The sequence below is a fragment of the Papilio polytes genome, unplaced genomic scaffold (genome assembly GCF_000836215.1).
Source record: "Papilio polytes unplaced genomic scaffold, Ppol_1.0 DF824303.1, whole genome shotgun sequence".
Classification (NCBI taxonomy): domain Eukaryota; kingdom Metazoa; phylum Arthropoda; class Insecta; order Lepidoptera; family Papilionidae; genus Papilio; species Papilio polytes.
Genome location: NW_013524901.1, coordinates 924,459 through 945,584, shown reverse-complemented (window position 1 = coordinate 945,584; position 21,126 = coordinate 924,459). Strand labels below are relative to the sequence as shown.

Genomic DNA, 21,126 nt, shown 5'->3' with positions numbered 1-21,126 from the left:
TTTGTTTTTGGTGTATTTTGTTTTGTTTTTAGTGCATTTTGTTTTGTTTTTCGTGTATTTTGTTTGGAAGTCGGTTTTGTTTTTTTTATTTACAATGGAATAGGGCAAGCGATCGGCAAGAACATCGCCCATGGCCATCCGCAATAGCAGAGGAAATACAGAAGCGTTGCTGCACTTTGTTCCCTTTTCGCCAATTGAAATGACAGTCATCTCATTTTAGCGTTCTGTCGACAGAAAAATAGTTCAATAAGTCTTCCATATATCTTAAACGTTGATATCTCATTACTTGAGCCAAAAGAAAGTTCTAAGAAATCCCACTCTGAGTGCCAGCAGTGAGAAAAGGGCGATGACATTGGCACGCCACTCTCGTCATCTGCGAATACCACAGCTGATCGCTACGAGTACAAAATAGTTAGAATCTGCTGACCCAGTTGGCCGCATAGCGTCGTATGTGTGCTCACAGTGCTTTATAGTTCATTAAATGACAAGCCTATTTGAATTTATAATCACGCATAAAACCGATAACTAGAGATATCGAACGTCATTTGTAAACGCCTTCTTGGACCTTTTCGTGACAAGAAGATTGTACCACAGATAAATAAAAAACATATAAGAGAAATCTTTATAGAAAAAAAATTGTTATACTAATATTCAAGTGTGAAATTTCGTATTCGCGCTATAATAATTGTAAATCGCTGATTCAATGTAATATTAAAATAATCAACAATGAAAACTACAAATTATCTAATTCAATTGAAATGGAACGTTGAACTCTGAGTTACGGATCATTAATTTAGCTTATAAATCATTCAGTGCTACACAGAAGGTGCATTAGTTGCTGAACAAGACATATTAATAAACTTAATTGCTATCTCCATTTTAGGAAACATATATCACATGCGATTGGGGGGCGGATCATCTTGTAATTCCAACTAAGCTAATACTAGAGAATGCTTAGTTCATTTGTCTACGGCTACGTTTTATTTTTATAATAACGATGCAACTTCTACAAACTTTTGCAACAAGAAACTTTAAGTTCCAATATATTTCCAATGTAATAGTTAAGAATCGTATAAGAAACTTTATTTTATTGTTACATGAAAAAATATCTATTTTCACGGTAATTCTTCATACACATGAGGAAACTCCAAGTAATAAAAAACAACATTGCAAAATAAATTCCGCGTTCCACCACGTACAACACATAAAATATTTAGTAATACAATCTTAGTACACGACTTGAAGCCGATTGATATGCGAGAATAAATATTTTTTTTACCGTATTAACATATCAATTTTAATAAAAATAACAAATCACTAATATTGTACAAAAATCGTTTTCCCATTTTGTATTGCAATTCTAAAAAAACGAAAGATTTTCTGATATCACTGCTAAATTATTCATATTATAGTCAGTTATGTAATCTGTAGTGATGTACTGTTGAATTCTATCTAAAAATAAATGTATAAAGTATATTAAGAACATCGTAAGCGAAATGATTCTACTAATTCAATAACGCTCTGAAACAAAAGAATATTGTTTACATAAAAATATTACATTGAAATAAATCTCGTCAGAAAGATAGAGATATGATAATAACATAAATGTAAATTCCAACTGATCTTGCAATAAAGTGAAATGAAACACTTAATAACGTTAACGTAACTAATGATTCCCTGTGTCAAAAACTTTACCATGGTGATTAAAATACTCATCTGAATTAACTGACGTAACGTCAATTGAAAAAACGGTGCCACGTTTACAATTCAATAAAAGTATTTACCAAACACTCGTAACGAAATGCTTTGATCACAACTGTATAAGGAGGCCCTCAGTCAGGCCTTGTTACACAACTCTACAAATACGCGGTACCCACAACTGACTTGTTTGCTTACAATTGTACCTTCTTACTTAGAAAAAATTGTTTCTACTCGTTGAGAATTCGTTTTAACGATTTCTAATTGACATAAAGTAGCTTGGCGTAAGTTATAAAATATGCGTCGCGGTGGCAAGCGCAAGCGATCCCGTGGCGTCCCACACAATAGCCAGGAGGGAACGAAGGGGTTTAGTGAGGTATGCCCCCCACTATGGGGGGAGAGTCCCACATAACTCACGTGTCTGCCCAGAGGCATGGAGTATGCGTAACGCATTCCCCTTCGAAAAAAAAAAGTTATAAAATATACGCAGGTTATTTGCACTACAGTAATTAATAAGCTCTCATTAAAAAAACCCGACTGTCAATACAATAATAAATAAACATTTTTATTACGACAGAATATACATTACACTATTTTGTTAACTATACTAATATTTTAAAGAGAAAAGGTTCGTATTTTTGCATGTATTGAAATAACTCAAAAACTTCGTTCACCGTAATTTTATTTTTTTACTTTGCGCAGGCGAAGTCGCGAGCAACAGCTATATTTAAATAATATTGTAGTCAAAGCAATATAAATAAAGTTGTCCTTAGTACTTCCTATACACATAGTAGAGCACAGTTGCCCCGCTTTCCGCTTGGAACTTGCAGCTGTTACGCAATGTGCCAGTAGCGCGGCCGTGATCTTGATCTCGATTTTCGATTACATTGCCAATGACAGCCGCGTGCGCATCGGATATCGATTACGTCGCGCGCCGGGCGCCGCAGCGCGTATCGACGCCTATCGATATCTCTATAAGTCCACCACTACACTGCATCTGATAGTATATTTAAATAACTCTTATCTTTTCTTGGTACAGAGACAAATTGATACGTAACACCTTTTACGGTATCTTTTTCTCGTGACGTTAACTGGATTTTGTTGTGAAATGCAGGCTGTTCGTATTACATTTGTAGCAGTAATCTAATTTAAATATTTTATTACATTCCAATAAACGAATGTCTACTCTCACTATTTCACTTGCTTTAATAATTAGTCTAATTTAATGTACTAATTAATGATGACAAGTCATAATACTCAGTGATAAATTCTTGCAGATGTGACTCGATAGAAAGCATCTGTGGCCGTCTCTCCAAGTCTCCAAGCGTCTACATTGCCCTTATTAACTTACCAAGGCCGTTCTAATGCAAGCCAATAAACTTCAAGTAATATTACCTAAATTAAAAGTAGAAATAGCTTTTCCCCTTCAGCTCACCGCTTTATATTTAATTTAATCTTTATATTCAATTTTTCAAAACATGTTATGAAGCTAACAATTTAGTAATCGGAATTATTTTTTTTCTCTAAGCTTTTGAATCCTGTATTTATGTACCATCTACACAAAAATGAAATGAAAAGAAAATTTATTAGTAGATAATATTATATTTTTATATCTGTAATCTTTTAAAACTAAAATTGAATACTAGAAAAATCATCATCATCATCATCTCCTTATCCTACTCCCGTAGAGTCGGCGCAACAGGTTTTTGTCCTCCACATAACTTTATCATACGTCATCTCAGTCATCACTCCCTTTTTGATCATGTCACCTTTTACACAATCCATCCATCTCTTTCTAGGTCTACTATAAAAAAAAAATATATTTAAATTAAATTAAATAAATTACAATTTCAAAATGGCAGCAACATTATACAATTTCTGTAGGTATGTACATGTTGTAAGTGACCTTACTTGACTCTGAATTAATTATCCAATTTAATACACGATTATAAAAACAGATTTGTTAATAAATTTAATGAGTTACTGTATCTAAAAGTGCATTCCCATTGCCGTAACACTCAAACAATAATCTTGAATCCCAGTATACGTAAATGAAAGCCAATTAGAATGGCCAAAACATTCAAACTAATGAACCGTTCAGATTCCTTTAATAGGTATGTTTCCATCCGGAACGGAATTACAAAAGTCAGATAGCAGTTAAGTGGTGATTAATTAACACTAACAGCAGTGTACCGCGCGCCGCTCATTATAATGTCATTAGTCGGCTGCCAATCATCTCGTAATGATACTGTTTAACTTGCTTAATTGGCGGTTCCGACCTCGTCTGTTTACAATGACATAACAAAACGTAACTTAGTTGGATTTCTTCCGATTCCAAACAGTCAATCCCAACTAAGAATAGTTTCACACTGTAGGCTTTACTGTAATAAAATTAGATAGTGTTTGAAATACCTTTTTGATTAAACATACGTCAACAATTTTATGTAATGATTAGAGCCCAGTGAGCATTTTTGCCAAATCTCCTTTATTAAACACTAGGTGTTGCTCGCGACTTCGCTGCGTGAAATTAAAAAATAATACGAAATATAGCCTATGTTACTAATGGATGAATTACCTTTCGAATGGTGAAGGAATTTTTAAAATCAGCCAGTTTTTTTGCGTTAATCAAATATATATACAAATATTTCTATGGTTAACAGTTTATTTTTTGCAACCTTATTACAAGCCTTATTTTATTTAATTAAACCACATCTAATAAAAACCTTAACTAATCCTCCCTAAGTAAGAGTTAACTTCTATTTAAATTAAATGTTTATGGCCAGTCATTTGCCATTTCTGTATATAAAAAAATAAACTAGACAATTGTGTGAAGGTCTACATGATGGAGTTTGTAAGCGTTACAATGATAAAAATAGAAAAGCTAACCCAAACAACAATTTTTCATCACCCTGTATCGTAAACAAAATTCGTTTGAAGAACACTAGAACACTAGACGTATATCTAGGTCTTGAGGTTGCAATGAAAAATCAACTCGTATTTTAACGAAGAATAATTATTCTCTTTGAATTACAAGCACAAAGGAAGCGGTCAAAATGTTTTATGCAGGAAAACCAATTAGTTACTTTTCTAGACTAAACGGATTATGTCCATGAAAGCTTTAAAATTTAAAATAAAGCATAACATTTAACTACAAAATTAATAGTTAATCTCAGAAGGGTTTAGCAAAGCTTATTCAACATTGGGATATAATTACAATGAACGTAAAATTAACATGGAATGAACGTGATCAGTAATTTGGTATGCAACGCCACTATTAATTAAGGAATGTTGATTTATTGTCAATACTAAATATTTATATACATTATGTAAACAAAAACAAGGTTTTTTCCAACGGTTTATATGTGCTCTGGTGCCGTATATGTTACGGGGAATAACAGAAACTTTCCAGTTTGAAAAGCAATGTATTGTGTATTTCTGATCTGAATAATTTTCCTCTTGTCTGAGTTTAGTAACTGCAAACTCTAAATGCCTTCAATCTTTGCTAACATATGTTTCTTCAAAGGTTATTAATACATGTGCACCAAAAACGCCAAATGTTAGATGAATGGATCTGTTATTACGCGTCCGCAAAGCGGCCTGAAACTACATGTATCCTACTTTCTAAGTTTTACTTTTAATTCCACACAGAGATGTCGCAGGCAAATGCTAACTATAAAATTACAACTGTATTACTCGTATTACTCAATAAGAGCTAGGGTCTTCGGTGGGCTTCGATGTCACAATAAATGCAAATGTCAGTGTGAATGTATCACAAAATGTCACGACTATACGCCCGGGGCAACGTTCACGTAATTTTGCTATTTTAACTAAGTTTCCCTGTAACGACGACTTATCATTTTGTACATAATAAACCAAGTATTCTCACAACTGAATATCAATAATTGTAATGTTTGGTTTTAAATTTCCTTAGATCATATTTTTTTAATCTATGATCTTCATAGTTTGCTAAAACCGAAGTTAACTCAGCGCCTATTAGACTAGCGTCTGCGCGGCGCCGGTAGTGACGCCATCGCATCTCAACGAGAACAATTTACCGCCAACAAATACTATTAGTTAAATGCTTCGTATCTCACGAACTAATAGACGGCGATACGAGGTCTAGGCCACTGATAAAGGACTATCCATTCATTGATGCTTTGATATTTAATCGCTATGTATACTCAAGTGTGGTAGCAGTGATTGTAAAGCGAGTAAACTATTATAAATATTAATAAGAAAAAGTAAAATGATTACGCATTTTACTTACTTAATCTACTGAATTAACGCTATTTTAAATCTTTTCGCCTCCATAACCCACTTGGCAAGAAAACTTTGAGCTCATTGCGAAGATTAAACTAAATTATTCAGATTCCCACGCTCACACTAATGAGAGATAAACGTAAACAAAACGTTAGATATTAACGTTTTGTTTGAATATAAACGCTTTTATCACCAGTCGTGTAGGTGATGGAAGAACAAACACCGGATACATAAAAAATCCCTGAATCTTACATAAAAAGCACGTTAAAGACCTAAAAAAATGTTTAATTTCATTACGTTGCTAATAAGATTTCACATCTTAAAGTGAATGTAGATTATACATTTCCTTAGCGCGTAACAAATTATAGGATTAAAATTTCTACATGAAGTTTCAAGGTTATGTAAAAACATTTAAACAAATCTAAAAGAATCAACTGAACAGCATAAAATGCCATTCATAGAAGTCTACTTATGTATTACGCATGTATTACTTACGTCTCGTGATCGACAAGAAATAACTTCGACAGAAACATGAGCATGTAAATATTTCTAAATTAAATTGAAGTGTAACAGAGCCGCGAAGTACATAACTATCGTACATATACTGGATAAGCGCCAACATTACGAATCTTGGCGGATTTCTGGAACTAGTTCCGCGATTAATTGCCGCTGTCTGCGACGAGGAATGCACATTAACAATACTAAATACTAAACATGTCACATCATAATCCCATATTGAAGTGGCGTCATAGCTTAGTTACAGTAGCTCTCACGAAGAAGCAGTATTCGACTCCCGATTGGATGTTTAACAAGAAATAAACTATTTCATTTTTATAAATGTCACCTAAAAATATAATGCCATACTAGCTTTTTCCCGTGACTCCGTCCGTGTGATATTAAGAAAAAAACAAAAGTGAGTAGCTTATGTGTTCTTTCAGACTATCATGACATATATGACATATATACCAAATTTAATCAAATCCGTTAAGCTGTTTAGGCTACAAACTTTAACAAACATCCATTCATCCAAATATCAAAACATTTGATGTATCGCATATATGTACATAGATAGTATGATAGTTTAGAGATTGAAATATCTCATTAAAATCTAAAACAGTACAAAATACATAAGTAACTTTTTTCTTCGTATTGTGAAATATGAATTCCAGATGACGCATGACTAAAGAGTGGATTCGTAAATCAGTTACTGAAAGTTTGCACCAAAGAGTGAACTTGGTCTATTTTTCTTTAACCCATATCAAAAGCTAAAAATATTGACCTAATCTACTGAACTGTAAAAACAACTTTTATTAATTGCTTGTCACAATAAAGCTATTCCAAATTAAATCGTTGAACCATCTCTTTGACATTAATAACCAACTCTATCACAATAATGGCTTAATTCGGCTATAAATTTTCTTATGTAAAAATGTTGTGGATATCTTTTAAGAAGGAATCTTCGGTGAAAAATGTTAGAAAATCAAAACGATTAATTATAAAAAATCATGCATGTAATTTGCAAAATTTGTCAATTTTCATAACATTTATTAACCAATATATTATTTTATTACTAACAAATTTAACCTATCAACAAGTACGGCCGTTTCGTAAAAAATACCTTGTATAACATTTCGCACATCGTTTACACATTTAAAAACAAATTTCGTAGAATATTCTTTCATAAAACATGCGGAGTGCTTCGCAAAAATATTCTCGTAAAAGTTTGATGTGAAATAAGAATGGTATATATAGCTATTGTGGGCCAAGGGCGTATACGACAATGAATCAAACGTATTCGTAGAATGTAAAGCGTATTCTTACAATTACAATTGAATATTTACAGCAACATCTGTTTCACTTTGTGCCAATGTTCACGGTCTTTTAATATCTCTATTTTTATACCAACTCCTCATTTTACACATACAAAAGGAAGCAAACACCTTTTATTACTAGTGCGCCTAAGCTTTGCTGATGGCCTTATGACACAACCGAGGGAGGGACACGGTGTATACATGGAAGGGAAAGGAGAAGTGTAAGCAAATCTGCACACAGCTCCTGAGATAGAGGCAATTTAACTTATTTATAATCAAAGTTACAAATCCTGAGAGTGTAGTTTGAACTGTTTAAGTGTAATTAATTTTAAATTTATATGTAACCTAAAAGATAAAAGAAAAAAATAATAAAAAAGAAACGATAAAATGAAGATTTACAAATCCATGATACATGTATGTTACTATTTCGTGTAACAATTTGAAGCTTTCCAACCAATTTGCGTTACGTGGAAAATAGCGTAAATAAATTCGCATTTCAGTGCATACAATATTGTTTTTACTATTTGAAATGTATTGAATTTTTGCGCACGGCCAGATGATGTGTTTGGGCCGAACAGTTATTAACGAGTGCGCGGTAACACTTTATTTTAGCTCTCAAATGCAGCCGCTGCATGTGAACGTGTCCGTGAAAATATTTCAAAACCAACAATGCTATAACGAATATAAGCGGATTACGGATTATATTTGGAATTGTTTGTTTTAATTGACGAGATATATTTATCAACAATGTAATCGACTTTTGCAAACATTACGTTAACTTTACGATCTCCGCAGTGAATATTTACCGTGTTCCCAGTTTTGTTTTTTAATGCTTTAATCGCTTATTTGTATCTCTTCCTTGTAACGCTCGTCTATTCCGGTAAAAATGTACTTAAAATCTCTATGGTATCTAGATCAGTACAAGCACTAACATTGAGTGGCATTAAGCTCTGCACAATTTCTAGCCGAGTGCGTCTAGACCGCGAAGTGTTTACGTTCAGAAATACCCGTTGTCGGTGCGGTTGTGCACAGGTGTACGCCGTCATAGAGTTACTGTTCTCTTTAATCTTGTAACAGCGATGACCTCTAGTTTTGACTGCTCCAGAATGCTAATGTTTATGTTTTGCGGTTCTTTTTAACACTTAAATATTTTTTGTTCAATATCATGTATTGAATTCCGCCCGCCCTCGCCGCCTTTCCAATTATGTCGAAGGATAGAGGCCACTATTGTGCTAAAAGAAAATCAGTAAGATCGTTGTTAAAGTGGCTTTAAACTAAATTTGTTTATTAAATCAAGTATACCTTTATCAATGGCACAACCTTCACTTTGTGGTTTAGTCTATTATATCACACTAGGCAATTGCTGATGTCCTCGCCCGCGTGAATTTAAAAATTATTAAAATTGTAGCCTTCGTTACTCACAGATGACGTAGTTTTTTAATAGTGAAAGATTTTTTGAAATCGGCCAGCTCTTTTTGAGTTATTTCAATTGAGTTATACATGAATACAAATCTTTCCTCTTTATAATATTAGTGTAGATTTTAATATGTTGCTACCAACACAGCAGTTTTACTTCATATTTCACTAGTCTTGATTCGTTAATTCTGTTTTGTTTCATGAATCATAACAACGAAGGTTAATGATAAATTTAACCGTGATTTTCATCAGACTAACGTAAAACAATCGTATCGTATGTAACGTCAAGTGAACATATACTAAATTTAAACATGCAGTCAAACGAATCACTGCTTATACGAGTAAATAAAAAAAAAAGCAGAAACTTTATTTAAAAATTAGGTTAGACGCACTCAATATTCAATTTTCATTAATTTATAAATTAAATAAGATGAGTCATATTATATTTACAAATTACATATTCAAAAGTACAATAATATTTTACGTATACTAGGAAGAACGAGCATACAATTTATCGAAAAAATATAATTTATCATTCGATGTCAAATGAAAGGAAAAACATGTATTTACGTAAACAAGCTTCATAAATATCTCGGCTATGTTTCAGCCGCCCAAGTTGACGATATCGTCATATTCACGTTACCGCACACGGCTACTGACATAAAATTCACAGTCATCCGGTTACTGATTATACGTAACTGACAAGGCCTACGCACTATTTATTTGGTCCGTAGTTATTGATAGTTCGACATCGGATATTTATGTTCTACGTGTAACGTTGAAAATAGAAATGGATGAAAATGTATATAGGTTAGGTTGCTTTTTTATTATCGAAACGTCACTTTCAGTTGTTTAATTGTTACTGAAATACTCGCTTAGGGCTTTCCTTAGCCACATACTATTAGCGGTTAAAGTCTACTAAATAATATTCATAATAAACATTACTTTATACGTAATTACGTACATGAGATTTCAAATGTTTTTCTATGACTTAATTTTGGTTTGAAATTACCATTTGTATTTCATGATGTTAGTAGAAATGTGTGGTGCAATCTATTTTTACTATAAAACATTACATTTACGATAGTTTTGACTCGTTTAATTTTATATTCATAGATCAACGTATCTACACCAGTTCGTGACTGCATTATGACGTGTCAGGTGACTCGTTACACGCAGAATGCAACGAGACCACCGTAACTGGGTTTATGGCCCAGTTATTTAAAGTTTTATAACACGATAAAATAACGCCCGTGTTTGTTTTATGATAAGACAGCCAAGCTAACTGATGTACAGCATTGGGCAACAGTTTTTAATTTAATTACTAGCTGTTGCCCGTGACTTTGTCCACGCAATATTAGGATAAAAAATAGCCTATAATATGCCTGTCTATGTCAACTACCCTTCAGTGAAAGTCCGATCGAAATCTGTCCAGCTGTTTCGGAGATTACCCGGAACAAAGGCGGCTCTCGGACAGACAGAGAGGCAAAAAAACATGCGATTTTCGTTATTAGAAATGTATCATCTTTCGGAATTTTTTTTTTTTTTTTTTTTTTTTTTTTTTTTTTTTTTTTTTTTTTTTTTTTAAGATTTAAAAGATTTATTTATAAAGTTACAAAATTTCTTTTAATACATTTGTGGTCGATCGCCTGGTTCCTACACTAGGCTCTAGGCCCGTCTTGTAGGAGCCAGGGTTCTTCCGTCTTAGTGCTAGTTTTTTTTTTTTTTAGAACACTAATATAAATCTAAGCAAGTTTACAATAAAAAGGTTGTTAGTGAATTCAAATATTACTTACACGGCATTCTTTACAGCTTAATTTTCCGTTGGAAATTGTATCTAACCAATGATATAAATTCACCATTTAAATAAATCCATTGTTACACCAAGAGAAAAATAAGATATAACAATTCTGTCTGAACTATTATAAATTAAATCTGTATCTAAAATTATGTCATTCCGTAAAACGTCAAAAATTATTTAAAACAAGCTTTTTAACACATAACATGTTGTAATTATTATGGCTACGAAGCAATAACGTATTGTCAATATTTAACAGGCGCCAGAAAACTAAACTCTAGAACAATAAAGCATTGTTGAAAGAGAAAAATTTATGGTCCACGTTCGGATGTTAGGACTGGAGCAATGTTTAACGGCAATATTTTGTCTAGACATCGCAATGTTTTAGATACGCGATTTCTTATTTTTAGCTGGAAGTAAATCATCAGTTTTGAAATAGTGATGTAACATAAAGCCTCATAGTAATAAATATTCTTATTTTCCTGTTTTTATTTAATTACGCGCTCTACACACTGTCAGTTTTAACTGCACAGTTTTACCTAAGCGGTGAATTGTACAACAATTGTAGACAAAATTGAAAATTGTGCAGTTTAAATGACATTTAATTTTTTTCTTTACACGTAAATTTTATTCGTACAGTCCGACTGTTCAGTTAAAACTCAAGGTGTATAGCGGGCTCTTTAGCTATACAATTAAGTGTCAATTAGTCATTTATAATTTAGTAATAAGTTAATTAAGAACAATTGGAGTTTATAACATAGTATGTCTGTATATTGAACTTACAACAACAAACTAAAGATAAATGGTAAACATTATTAACAGTCACACAACAATAATTTCTTAAATTATCAATAAATAACTTCAAGGATTACTACAACAACGTATTATTATCATAAACAACCACTTCAGGCCATTCATCGTCACATAGCTGCATTATAAACAACAATCTATACACCTAGAGATTGGAACAGTGACGTCATCAACCCAGCGTTCATTACCAATTGTCCTTAACGCTTATGGTAACATTTGCAGTTTCCAAGGAACAGTATAATACCACTCAAACTTTATTACGGCTCGAATCTGCGCATGACCCACTATAATGCACGCGCTTAGCTCAACCAGAAGTGGGCCCCATTCGCAACGAGCCCCCATAATCTTTGAAGCTCTATATACCCGTCCATTCTCATCTAGCCTCGACACTGAGAATTCAATCTTATAGTTCTCGGAACAGACCGGCTGTTATAATGAACTTTATTTTAGGTCGAGTAAAATTATTTTTCATTTTTATTAGGACACACGTGAACATTAATTTCAACTGTTGTTGGTTGTTGTAAGAGTTTGTAATTAAGTATTTAAATTATAATGTCGAAAAAAAAATTTTGCTTATTACGAAACCTCTGTGAAATAAAAAAATATACAAATTAAAACTCCTGATACACTATTTCAAGGACAGTTATTATCAGAATTAATAAAAAAGCAATTTACTCTTGAAATGTCATATATCCGGCACAAAAATAAATTTTACTCATTATGAAGTCATAATGCGTAAAATATATTTTTACAATCTGACCGAATAACTTCTAAATTACTCATAGTTGTATTTAAATCAGCGGTAAATAAATAAAAATATCAAAAATGTGGGTCGCGATGTCACTCCATCGGTCACCGAGATCAAACATTTTGACGCACCAAGGCTCGCACATCACTCGCTATCAGAAAAACAACATTTTTTAAATCACAACTGAGTTATTTATAAGGTAATCTGTTAGATTATCGTTCTAGGCAGTTTTAAGATAATATGACATCAGAAAAGTCTTCGGAACAACTGATAATATTCGTTTTTTTAAGTACCCACAAACTTAAAAGAGTAACAGAAATCAGTATTCGAGTAACTATTTACAAATGTATGATGTGAAATGAAATAACAAAGTTTAAAATAAACTAATAATTTTTTCTTCAGGACCGTGAGAGCAACCTGTCGGTGCCAGCCCGCTGGGAGGACAGGAATCTCCGCACCTATCTCAACAAACATGACGTTGGTTAGTATAAGATTTTTTTAACCATAAACTTTGCCATCTCCAGTTAGCGTTAGCGCTACTAGCGCCATCTACCTCGGCCTTCTTATTAATATTATCAATGCGAAAGATAAGATGGATGTTTGTTAAATTTTGTATCCTAAACTGCAGAACGGATCTCGATGAAATTTTACATAAATGTAGACGATAGTCTGGAAGAACACATAGGCTACTTTTGTTTTTTTTTATTTCCGCGCGGACGGAGTCGCGGATGTAAGCTAGTAAAGTTATAATTTTATAACATCTTGTCATTTCAATGTGTATATTGATGTAATACTTATCAGAGAAAGCGAGCCGTTGGATCGGCGGTATCTACGACTACGGCGCGCGCGCTTGGAAGTGGGGCGGCGAACTACGGCGCATGCACTACCAGTCATTTTCCAAGATGAAGCGCCTCTCCCCCGAGGAACTGAGGTGGAACTGCATCGCCATGATGCCCGAACTTCTCTACAGGTAACTCCTTCAATATAGAGTCATTCATTAAACTTTAAAGTTACCTCAATTATCTGTTAATATTCCATACAATATGTGTGTTTAACCACTTAAGCATGCTGTTGGTTTTTTTTTAAGTTGGCAAAAGTGAGAGCGGCCACCTGAATTCGCCGAGAAAGCGAAGCGATCGCAACCCATATATATCCGCAATTATAAATGCATTGCCTACTCTTAAAACACGAAGAGGAAGATTCATAAAATAGAATATTTCCTCTTCCTTTGCGTCTCCTCCACCGTCAAATTTAAATTAAAATTATTCTTGAGTTGAAGTATTTTTAAATTACGATATTTCAGTAATGCATTGTCTTTCTAAAGTAAAAAAACTACAGAATACAATAAAATGGAAATGTATTCTTCGTTTACAATAAATCCAGCAATCTACTAAACTAAGAACTACTACGAACTACGTTTTCTTTTGATCCCAGTTAGCTTGTAGAAGTTAAGAAAAATGCGCAACTCGACAAACAATTGTCTGTAGAGCTCAGAGCTCGGAAGTTTAACTAGGAGTAGCTCTCGGAAGAAATAAGACGTGGAATTAGTTAGTTGCGACTTGTTGGTACTTATTTAAAACTTGAAATCGAAATGTTTAAGACTAGATCAAGAAAGTTTTAAGTAGAAAAAGAGCTTACGTTTTTATATTTCGTATTTAAAGAAAGATTTAAATGTAATTAAAAATGTAATTAAAATAACTGGTGACTAATTAAAACTAAGTTTATAAATAAATATTCCTTTAGAGGGAATGTTTGGTTCTCTTCTAATATCCAAGACGATAAGGATCAATCTCAAAGCTAAATAATTTTCTTACTAACTCTCGCAATAGCAAAATGGCGATATTACTCTTTTACTAGTGATTATTACAGCACGATTCTCCATTAAGATATTTATCTCTGAACCATAAGTATCTAAAAGCAAAATATATCACGTTATCAGAGCATGCAATTAAGGGCAGTTATTGCAAAAGTTTTACCACAACCCTCCACTAATAAAGTATGGGCATTGAATTAACGTAACAAATGTCAAGTTCGTGACAAAAGCGTGTCGGGGAAGCGAGGGTCATTGTAGCGGACTGAGCCACGCGCCCTAAACTTCGGAATTTGTTCTATAATTCATTCTGTAAAATGGCTGCAAAGAATACCAGTCATAAGCGACAGCGGAATTCGCATATTTATTTATGTAATGTTTTTAATTTAAGAAGCTAAATAGTTATCTGGCAATAGTCCTAGCATGACATAGATTTTATTTATCATGTCTCTCCTTGCATTTTTATTTCAATTATAAGAAGTCATTAATTTGGTACCAATAGTTGTATATTCAACAGTTAATATTTTTGTATTACCAAAACGCTACCGCTTATGCCTTGTATAATTACCGAATTTATACCAAACGATTTGCTAAAGCGATTATGTTTAAACAAAAATCAATACCAGGAATCGGCATTGAGTTTTACGAGCCGCGGCCACAGAGTCGGATTATGTCGCCCCATTGCTCAGCCGACCCTATGTCCTCGCAGCTCGCAGATGGCAATGTATGATTGGGAAATTTATTTCGGGGTTATTTACACATATTTAAGAGCAAAATTCAACTAAGAATATTCAAACACTATACTATAATATACGCGTACGCCATAAAAACATAATATGTATAAACAAATGTTATTTGAGGATACGGTTTGTGGCTTACACTAGTCTAAAATAATAAATAATTAGCTGTATTTTGAAAAGATATCAAATTTAGTATTATTGTTTAGTAATCAAAGATTACTTAATAGTAGCATGAATAATTACGATATAGTTCAAGGCAAAAGGATCAATTGGCAGGACGTCGTGAGAGCAATCATAGCCGTATGAATATAAATTGATGTTGAAGTCAAGCGAATTGACTTTTAATTCACACGTATGTAGAGCCCAACCAACAGCCGTGACTAGACATAGCTGATAACGATCTCATTGACATTCGTATGCACATTTCGTCATAAAAATTGACTCTATTACTATTCGTTTTTCTCGTAGTATACAAATCCACAAAACATTGTACAGTATAAAAGCTTTAAAAATAAAATAAGGTTTTATAGAGATATTTTAATAAAAATATGTAAAACAATTACACTGACAATATGTTTTAAATACAATAATATGATTTTTTCTTTTTTTTTTCTAACTGATTTTAACCTAAAACATGTAATAATTACCCTATAAATAACATTTTCAGATGGGCTCCGCGCAGCTGCATAGAGTCGAGGCAATACATTTGCCAAACTAAACTACGTAAGGTGCCGAAGACAAAGCTGAAAGACCTGCGACGACGCTGGCAGCGTATGGGCAAGATCAACGAGATCACCGCCCCCAGCGTCAGCCGCGAGGTCGACGACCCCCGCACCAATGACGTCACCACCAACCCAGTCGACAACCCTAAAGCCTTCGACCTCCGTCCCGCGCTGTACGGGCCGCGAGCCAACAGACGCGAACCGAATCCGATACGAAACCACCCGAAACCTTACGACCTTAGACCCAACGAGCTGAAGAAGAGATCTAGACCCAACGCCCGCAGGCGGCTCACCAGACCCTTCCCTGGGTAAGGCAAAACTTCGTACTTGCGATTGTTTACGCTCTTTCATGTTAAATATACGAAACAATGTAGTATACAGCATCGAGGGCTTAGAGGTTGTAATCTACAGGTCCTGGGTTCGAAACCCGTGTTGTAACAATAGGGTTTTGATTTTGAATTTCACACATATCTATGCAAATATTTGGAGATATGTGTGAAGTCTGCTAACCAGAACTAAATCAAAGGGATAGCCATTAGATATTGCAACTTTAAAACATTGTAAAAATTAATTAAAAGAAAGAAAAAGTCTCTGACGATTAGAAAGTCAGGGGTGGAAGTATAAAAAAAAGGGATAGCCATTACTAACTTAGTATGATGTAGAGAGAGCTGTCACAAAAAAGAAGACTGCTTTAAAAAAACGTTTATTACTTAAGACAAATCTCTATAAAACAAATTTGAAATTCCAGTTACAAATGGAACCGTCACGACCCCGAGGCGTCGTTCCGGTACAACTCTGAGCTGCTGCGGTCGGGTCGCACGGGGCTGAGTCCGCAGCAGGTGAACGGGCATTTAGCGCGGCTGCGGCACCTCCGCGACAGACAAGTCCGACGTCGGCGGCTGCGCGACGACGATTGGCTCGTCAATGACGTCAGACAAGTGCTAGTGCCGACGCACTCGCGCACTTACACTGTCGACAATAATATCAGTGCTTTACACCCCAAGGCTATTGTCGAAGAGTTCGATATGATCCCGCGTCCCATTGTACTGCCGAGACCCGCGCGCGGCTTAAACTAGTTATATAGAAAAAAGTAGGGCATTTTTCGGAACTTAACTAGCCTCTATTACCCAAAGAGATTCAAAAAATATATAGAGGAAGCATAGTTGACACTTCACTTGACATTTCATATCCACTAACGCTATCTATTGACAAATCCTCAAAACCACAGGTTATAATTGACTTTAACTGTCAATAGGTGTCGTTAAATAAAATTTTAGTTTATGAGACTGTTTAGTTTTAATAAACAAAAGATAGAGCTTATTATAATTTTGTAAAATGTTTTAAAACATGTCAAGCAATCATAAGGTGGCACTAAACTTGACAATTAACATAGTACCTGTTTGTTTTATATGTTTTATTGGGCAATATTACAGAGTTTATAATGATATAAGACAAGTATGCGCGTTGTACGATCACTTCGTCGCCGTTATTTTTCGGTTCTAACGTATGCAAGTGTTGCCAGCGTCTCCCGCGCAAACAGTACCTTTCAAAGAAGTTTACGGTGAAAAAGTGTTGGTTACTATGCCAAGTCTATATATTTCTTAAATGTCTTTGTACCCTACTATATATTTATCTTTTCTATGCTTTGATTTCTATACTTATTATTTCAATGTCTTACTGACAAATTGTCTCTGACATTGTGATTTGATGTAGTAATGCTTTAGCTGTTTCTCATCGTTTTAATATTCCAATCACGAAATCATGACTTACTCTATGTTCATCTTTTATCTTCTGTTGTTCTGAGTAGAATGAAATAGAAGTATATTAGTCAACTTGTTTTCGATTTTTCATCACATTTAATAAATATCATTCTTCTAATGATAATTTTATTCCATCTTAAATTGTGCATCTTAAACTTTATGATATTATCTATGCATTAAAATATTTATCAGTAGAATATAGGCTAATTTTGAATAATTAAATTAAATAAAAACATACGCTCAGACTTAGGCTGGCATCGTTTACTATTAACATCTATGGTACTGATAACGATTAAACTTATATTATTCGCAAACAGCACTTATAAAACTTACAGATGCACTAGCAAACATGATCATTAGATAAAAATATTTCAATAAATGCTAATATTAACACGCTCAATACCAACTTACTCTATGGAATTCAGTTTCGTAAAAGCGGAGAACGTGTTAACCTTTCAATGTAATGTTACTATGCGTATTTATAAAAAAAACTAGTCAGTAAGTTTATCGCGAAATACAATAAAGTATTTCTTATACCAACCATTATGTTTAATACAATATTGCTATCAAATTAATTATTTTCTCATCGCTTTAAGTGTAATTTATTAAAAAAAATTAACACAATATAAATGTGTCGTACACAATATTGGCATTTCGCTTTGTTTTACGATTAGTATTAATTATAATTTTATTCCAACTTGTATGTCGTTTAGGTTAACACCTTTATGTATAAGTACCAACGTCTTAGTCCTCGCATTTAAATCACGAAATCATATTTAGATGTACCGCGCCATCTATCGCATGACAAGAGAAACTTTCCTTCGTAAAAGAATTTAGAGCCCGCGCACATCTTTGACTCAACTGTCGCACAACTAAAAATCGAATATGTGCTCCTCCATTTAAGCTCATAAGAATTAAAGCGAAACTAAACAGTTATGCCACAGTTTAGTCAATGTTGTGAGCGCGCTTAGACAACACGTAGTTCGTAGAAAGTACTGTTTAATATTTAGAACTAGTGTTATTAAATTACAATTCTCTTTATCTTAGCCTAACACATACAACAAGATACTAGTAAATATATTCATCTCTTTTATTCTCTTTGACAAAAATGAGACAAAAATAGCCTGTTTGTAGACGAATTGAAAATAAATACCTACATTTATTGCACGTTTTATATCTATCATAATCACATTTCATCAAATTTCTTATCATACCTACTTACTTGTAAAATACGGTTGTAAAATTTCGTAAATGTAAGTAAGAATACATTTAATTTTTAAATTTCAGTTTGACAGATGAATGATGGACAAATCTAGATATGGTTTCGTTTAATTTTAATTATTACATGGAGAGATTATTTTCCTATGTTGTAATGAACGGCTGCATTTTTATGACGACGATGTAATAAATTGTTAGAGCGGGCGCACACATTTGACTAAACTTTCGTACAACTATTGTGTGATTGTTGTGACAGACAATTCAACTGTTTAGTTGCACAACTAAAAATCGAGTAGTGTGCGCATATAATTATAAACTGATAGCAATCAAAGCGAGACTAAACAGTTGTGGGGTAGTTTAGTCAAAGTTGTGCATGTACTCTTACTGTAAATTTATTTAACGTATCAAAAATATATTGTCTCCCTCGTTCTTTATGAATAAGAGAGAGATAATGTGAAAATGAGTAGACGTATGCAAAGGTTGGATTCCACCAAAGGTGCAGTATTCTAATGAATAATCAGTTTTTTCATAAAATTAATTGAAATAAATGCAAATTTTAATAAGTTCTGCACCCAAGTGGATACCAGTCCTTATAATTATTTTAAGTGCTTTAATATCAATGTAATGTATGTGTTAATTTTCTCTAAGATTTGGTTTTCAATACCACGTCCACCGTTTTGTAAGAAACTTATCATTTTAGTATTATTTTCTTACCTCCATAGTTTTAGATACAAAATAATTTTCAAAGCAAAATAATTTATTTTCATGTCAACTTTTTTTTTCTATTTTGTATGTGAATAATTTTAATTTGTACAGAATCATTAAATATTGTGTCATATTGAAACAAAAAGTATTTTTTTTTTGTTTAATTTTATTTGTATCTTACTTGTACTTTTGGAATGTAATTAAATAAAGTAATTTCCAAGAAAATTTTGTTTTATTAAACGTGTACAGCGCCATCTAGTATAGAGTAGCTAAAATATGTTGGAAGGCAACACGGGTAAAAAAAACGACGTGTGTACTTTAGTTTTGAAATTTAACATGACCATGTAAAGTGTAAAAATTAAAGTATTTTTAATCCTATTAACTTTTATAGGTCAAGTTAAATTTCATATGTAATGATTATTATTACAATACATTTTTTTAACAGGAGTTATAGTGCACCGAATAGGTACAATATTATGACATATCTGTGACGATCCTTATTTTTTCAAATGAAGTCTACATATAGATCCGATCCTGACTATCTATAAAGGCGAATTTAGATTTGATTTATCTAGACAACACTCCTCCGCCTTCTTAACCTCTAGTTCAGAAGTACACTCTAGGCTTGTAAAATTATTGCCAACTGCTAACTGTAAGAAAGTAACAAAACTAGATTAGGTTACTTTCCGATCCCTCATAGAAAAATATATGGATACGATCGGGTCGACGACCTGGATGGCAGTGTATTTCGCGGCGCGAGATGCTGAGATACGGTCGTCATGGCAACGCGCGCCAAACAACCAACAACCTCTGCGCCACGAACAGCATGACGATGGGCGATGTAAAGAAATATTACAGCTTTTTTTTTTACCTTATTATTTCAAATAGAATTAAGACTACAATGGTACAATAATCCGTAAAATAAAGAGTAAATATTTCTCTATTAAATCGTTTGAAACTTATTGCAAATTTCGTATAAAACATATTAAAAACTCAAATCTGCCAACATCAAAACCAAATTATAAATATATTATCAATAAAACGAAGCTTGTTAATTTTAACGTTATATGACCTTAACTTGACTTAAATAATAACAATTGCCTTGTCACTGATATTCATCAAAATTTAACTTAAGTTACTTGAACATAGCGTGATTTACATGTAATAAAAAAACAAAATAATCATCAAATCTACAATAGGCTACATGTTATTGTTATAATTCTGACATCTATAACTTTTCAAGGTCATACTATGCATAATAGTTTAGTAATATTTTCTCGAAGTTTAAAGAATAAGCAACATTAACATCCAAAAGTAATGTTATTAAGAATATTAAAATACATGCCGAATCAATATTTTCAATAATACATCAAGAGTAATGTTAAAGAAGCTTTGTAGTGACAGAAATGGGTCACATACTACATACTAGGGACTAATAGCACAGATTCACCTAGCGATAGTATGCGTAACAAAGTACGCGTACATATTAACAAGTTCAACAATTAAGTCTTCTTTACTGTGAAATACAATGTTTACTGAAATGATAGGCGTTTAAATTATGCCAGGTGTTTTTACTAATTGTTGTCTTACTTTATAAAAACGAATTATGTTCATGAGCTAAAAATATAAG

The 21,126-nt window shown here is 33.2% G+C and overlaps 1 protein-coding gene across 2 annotated transcripts in view; it reads left to right on the top strand.

Annotated features, from left to right (window-relative positions):
- LOC106102040 overlaps positions 1–17,149 on the top strand; it is an 83,222-nt gene extending 66,073 nt beyond the window's left edge. For both annotated transcript variants that reach the window (XM_013281439.1, XM_013281450.1), the window contains 4 exons: positions 12,944–13,022; positions 13,343–13,511; positions 15,759–16,121; positions 16,562–17,149. In XM_013281439.1, the coding sequence (XP_013136893.1) occupies positions 12,944–13,022; positions 13,343–13,511; positions 15,759–16,121; positions 16,562–16,889 (939 nt within the window). In that variant the 3' untranslated portion in view covers positions 16,890–17,149. The remainder of the gene's footprint in view (positions 1–12,943; positions 13,023–13,342; positions 13,512–15,758; positions 16,122–16,561) is intronic.
- The last annotated feature ends 3,977 nt before the right edge of the window (positions 17,150–21,126 follow it).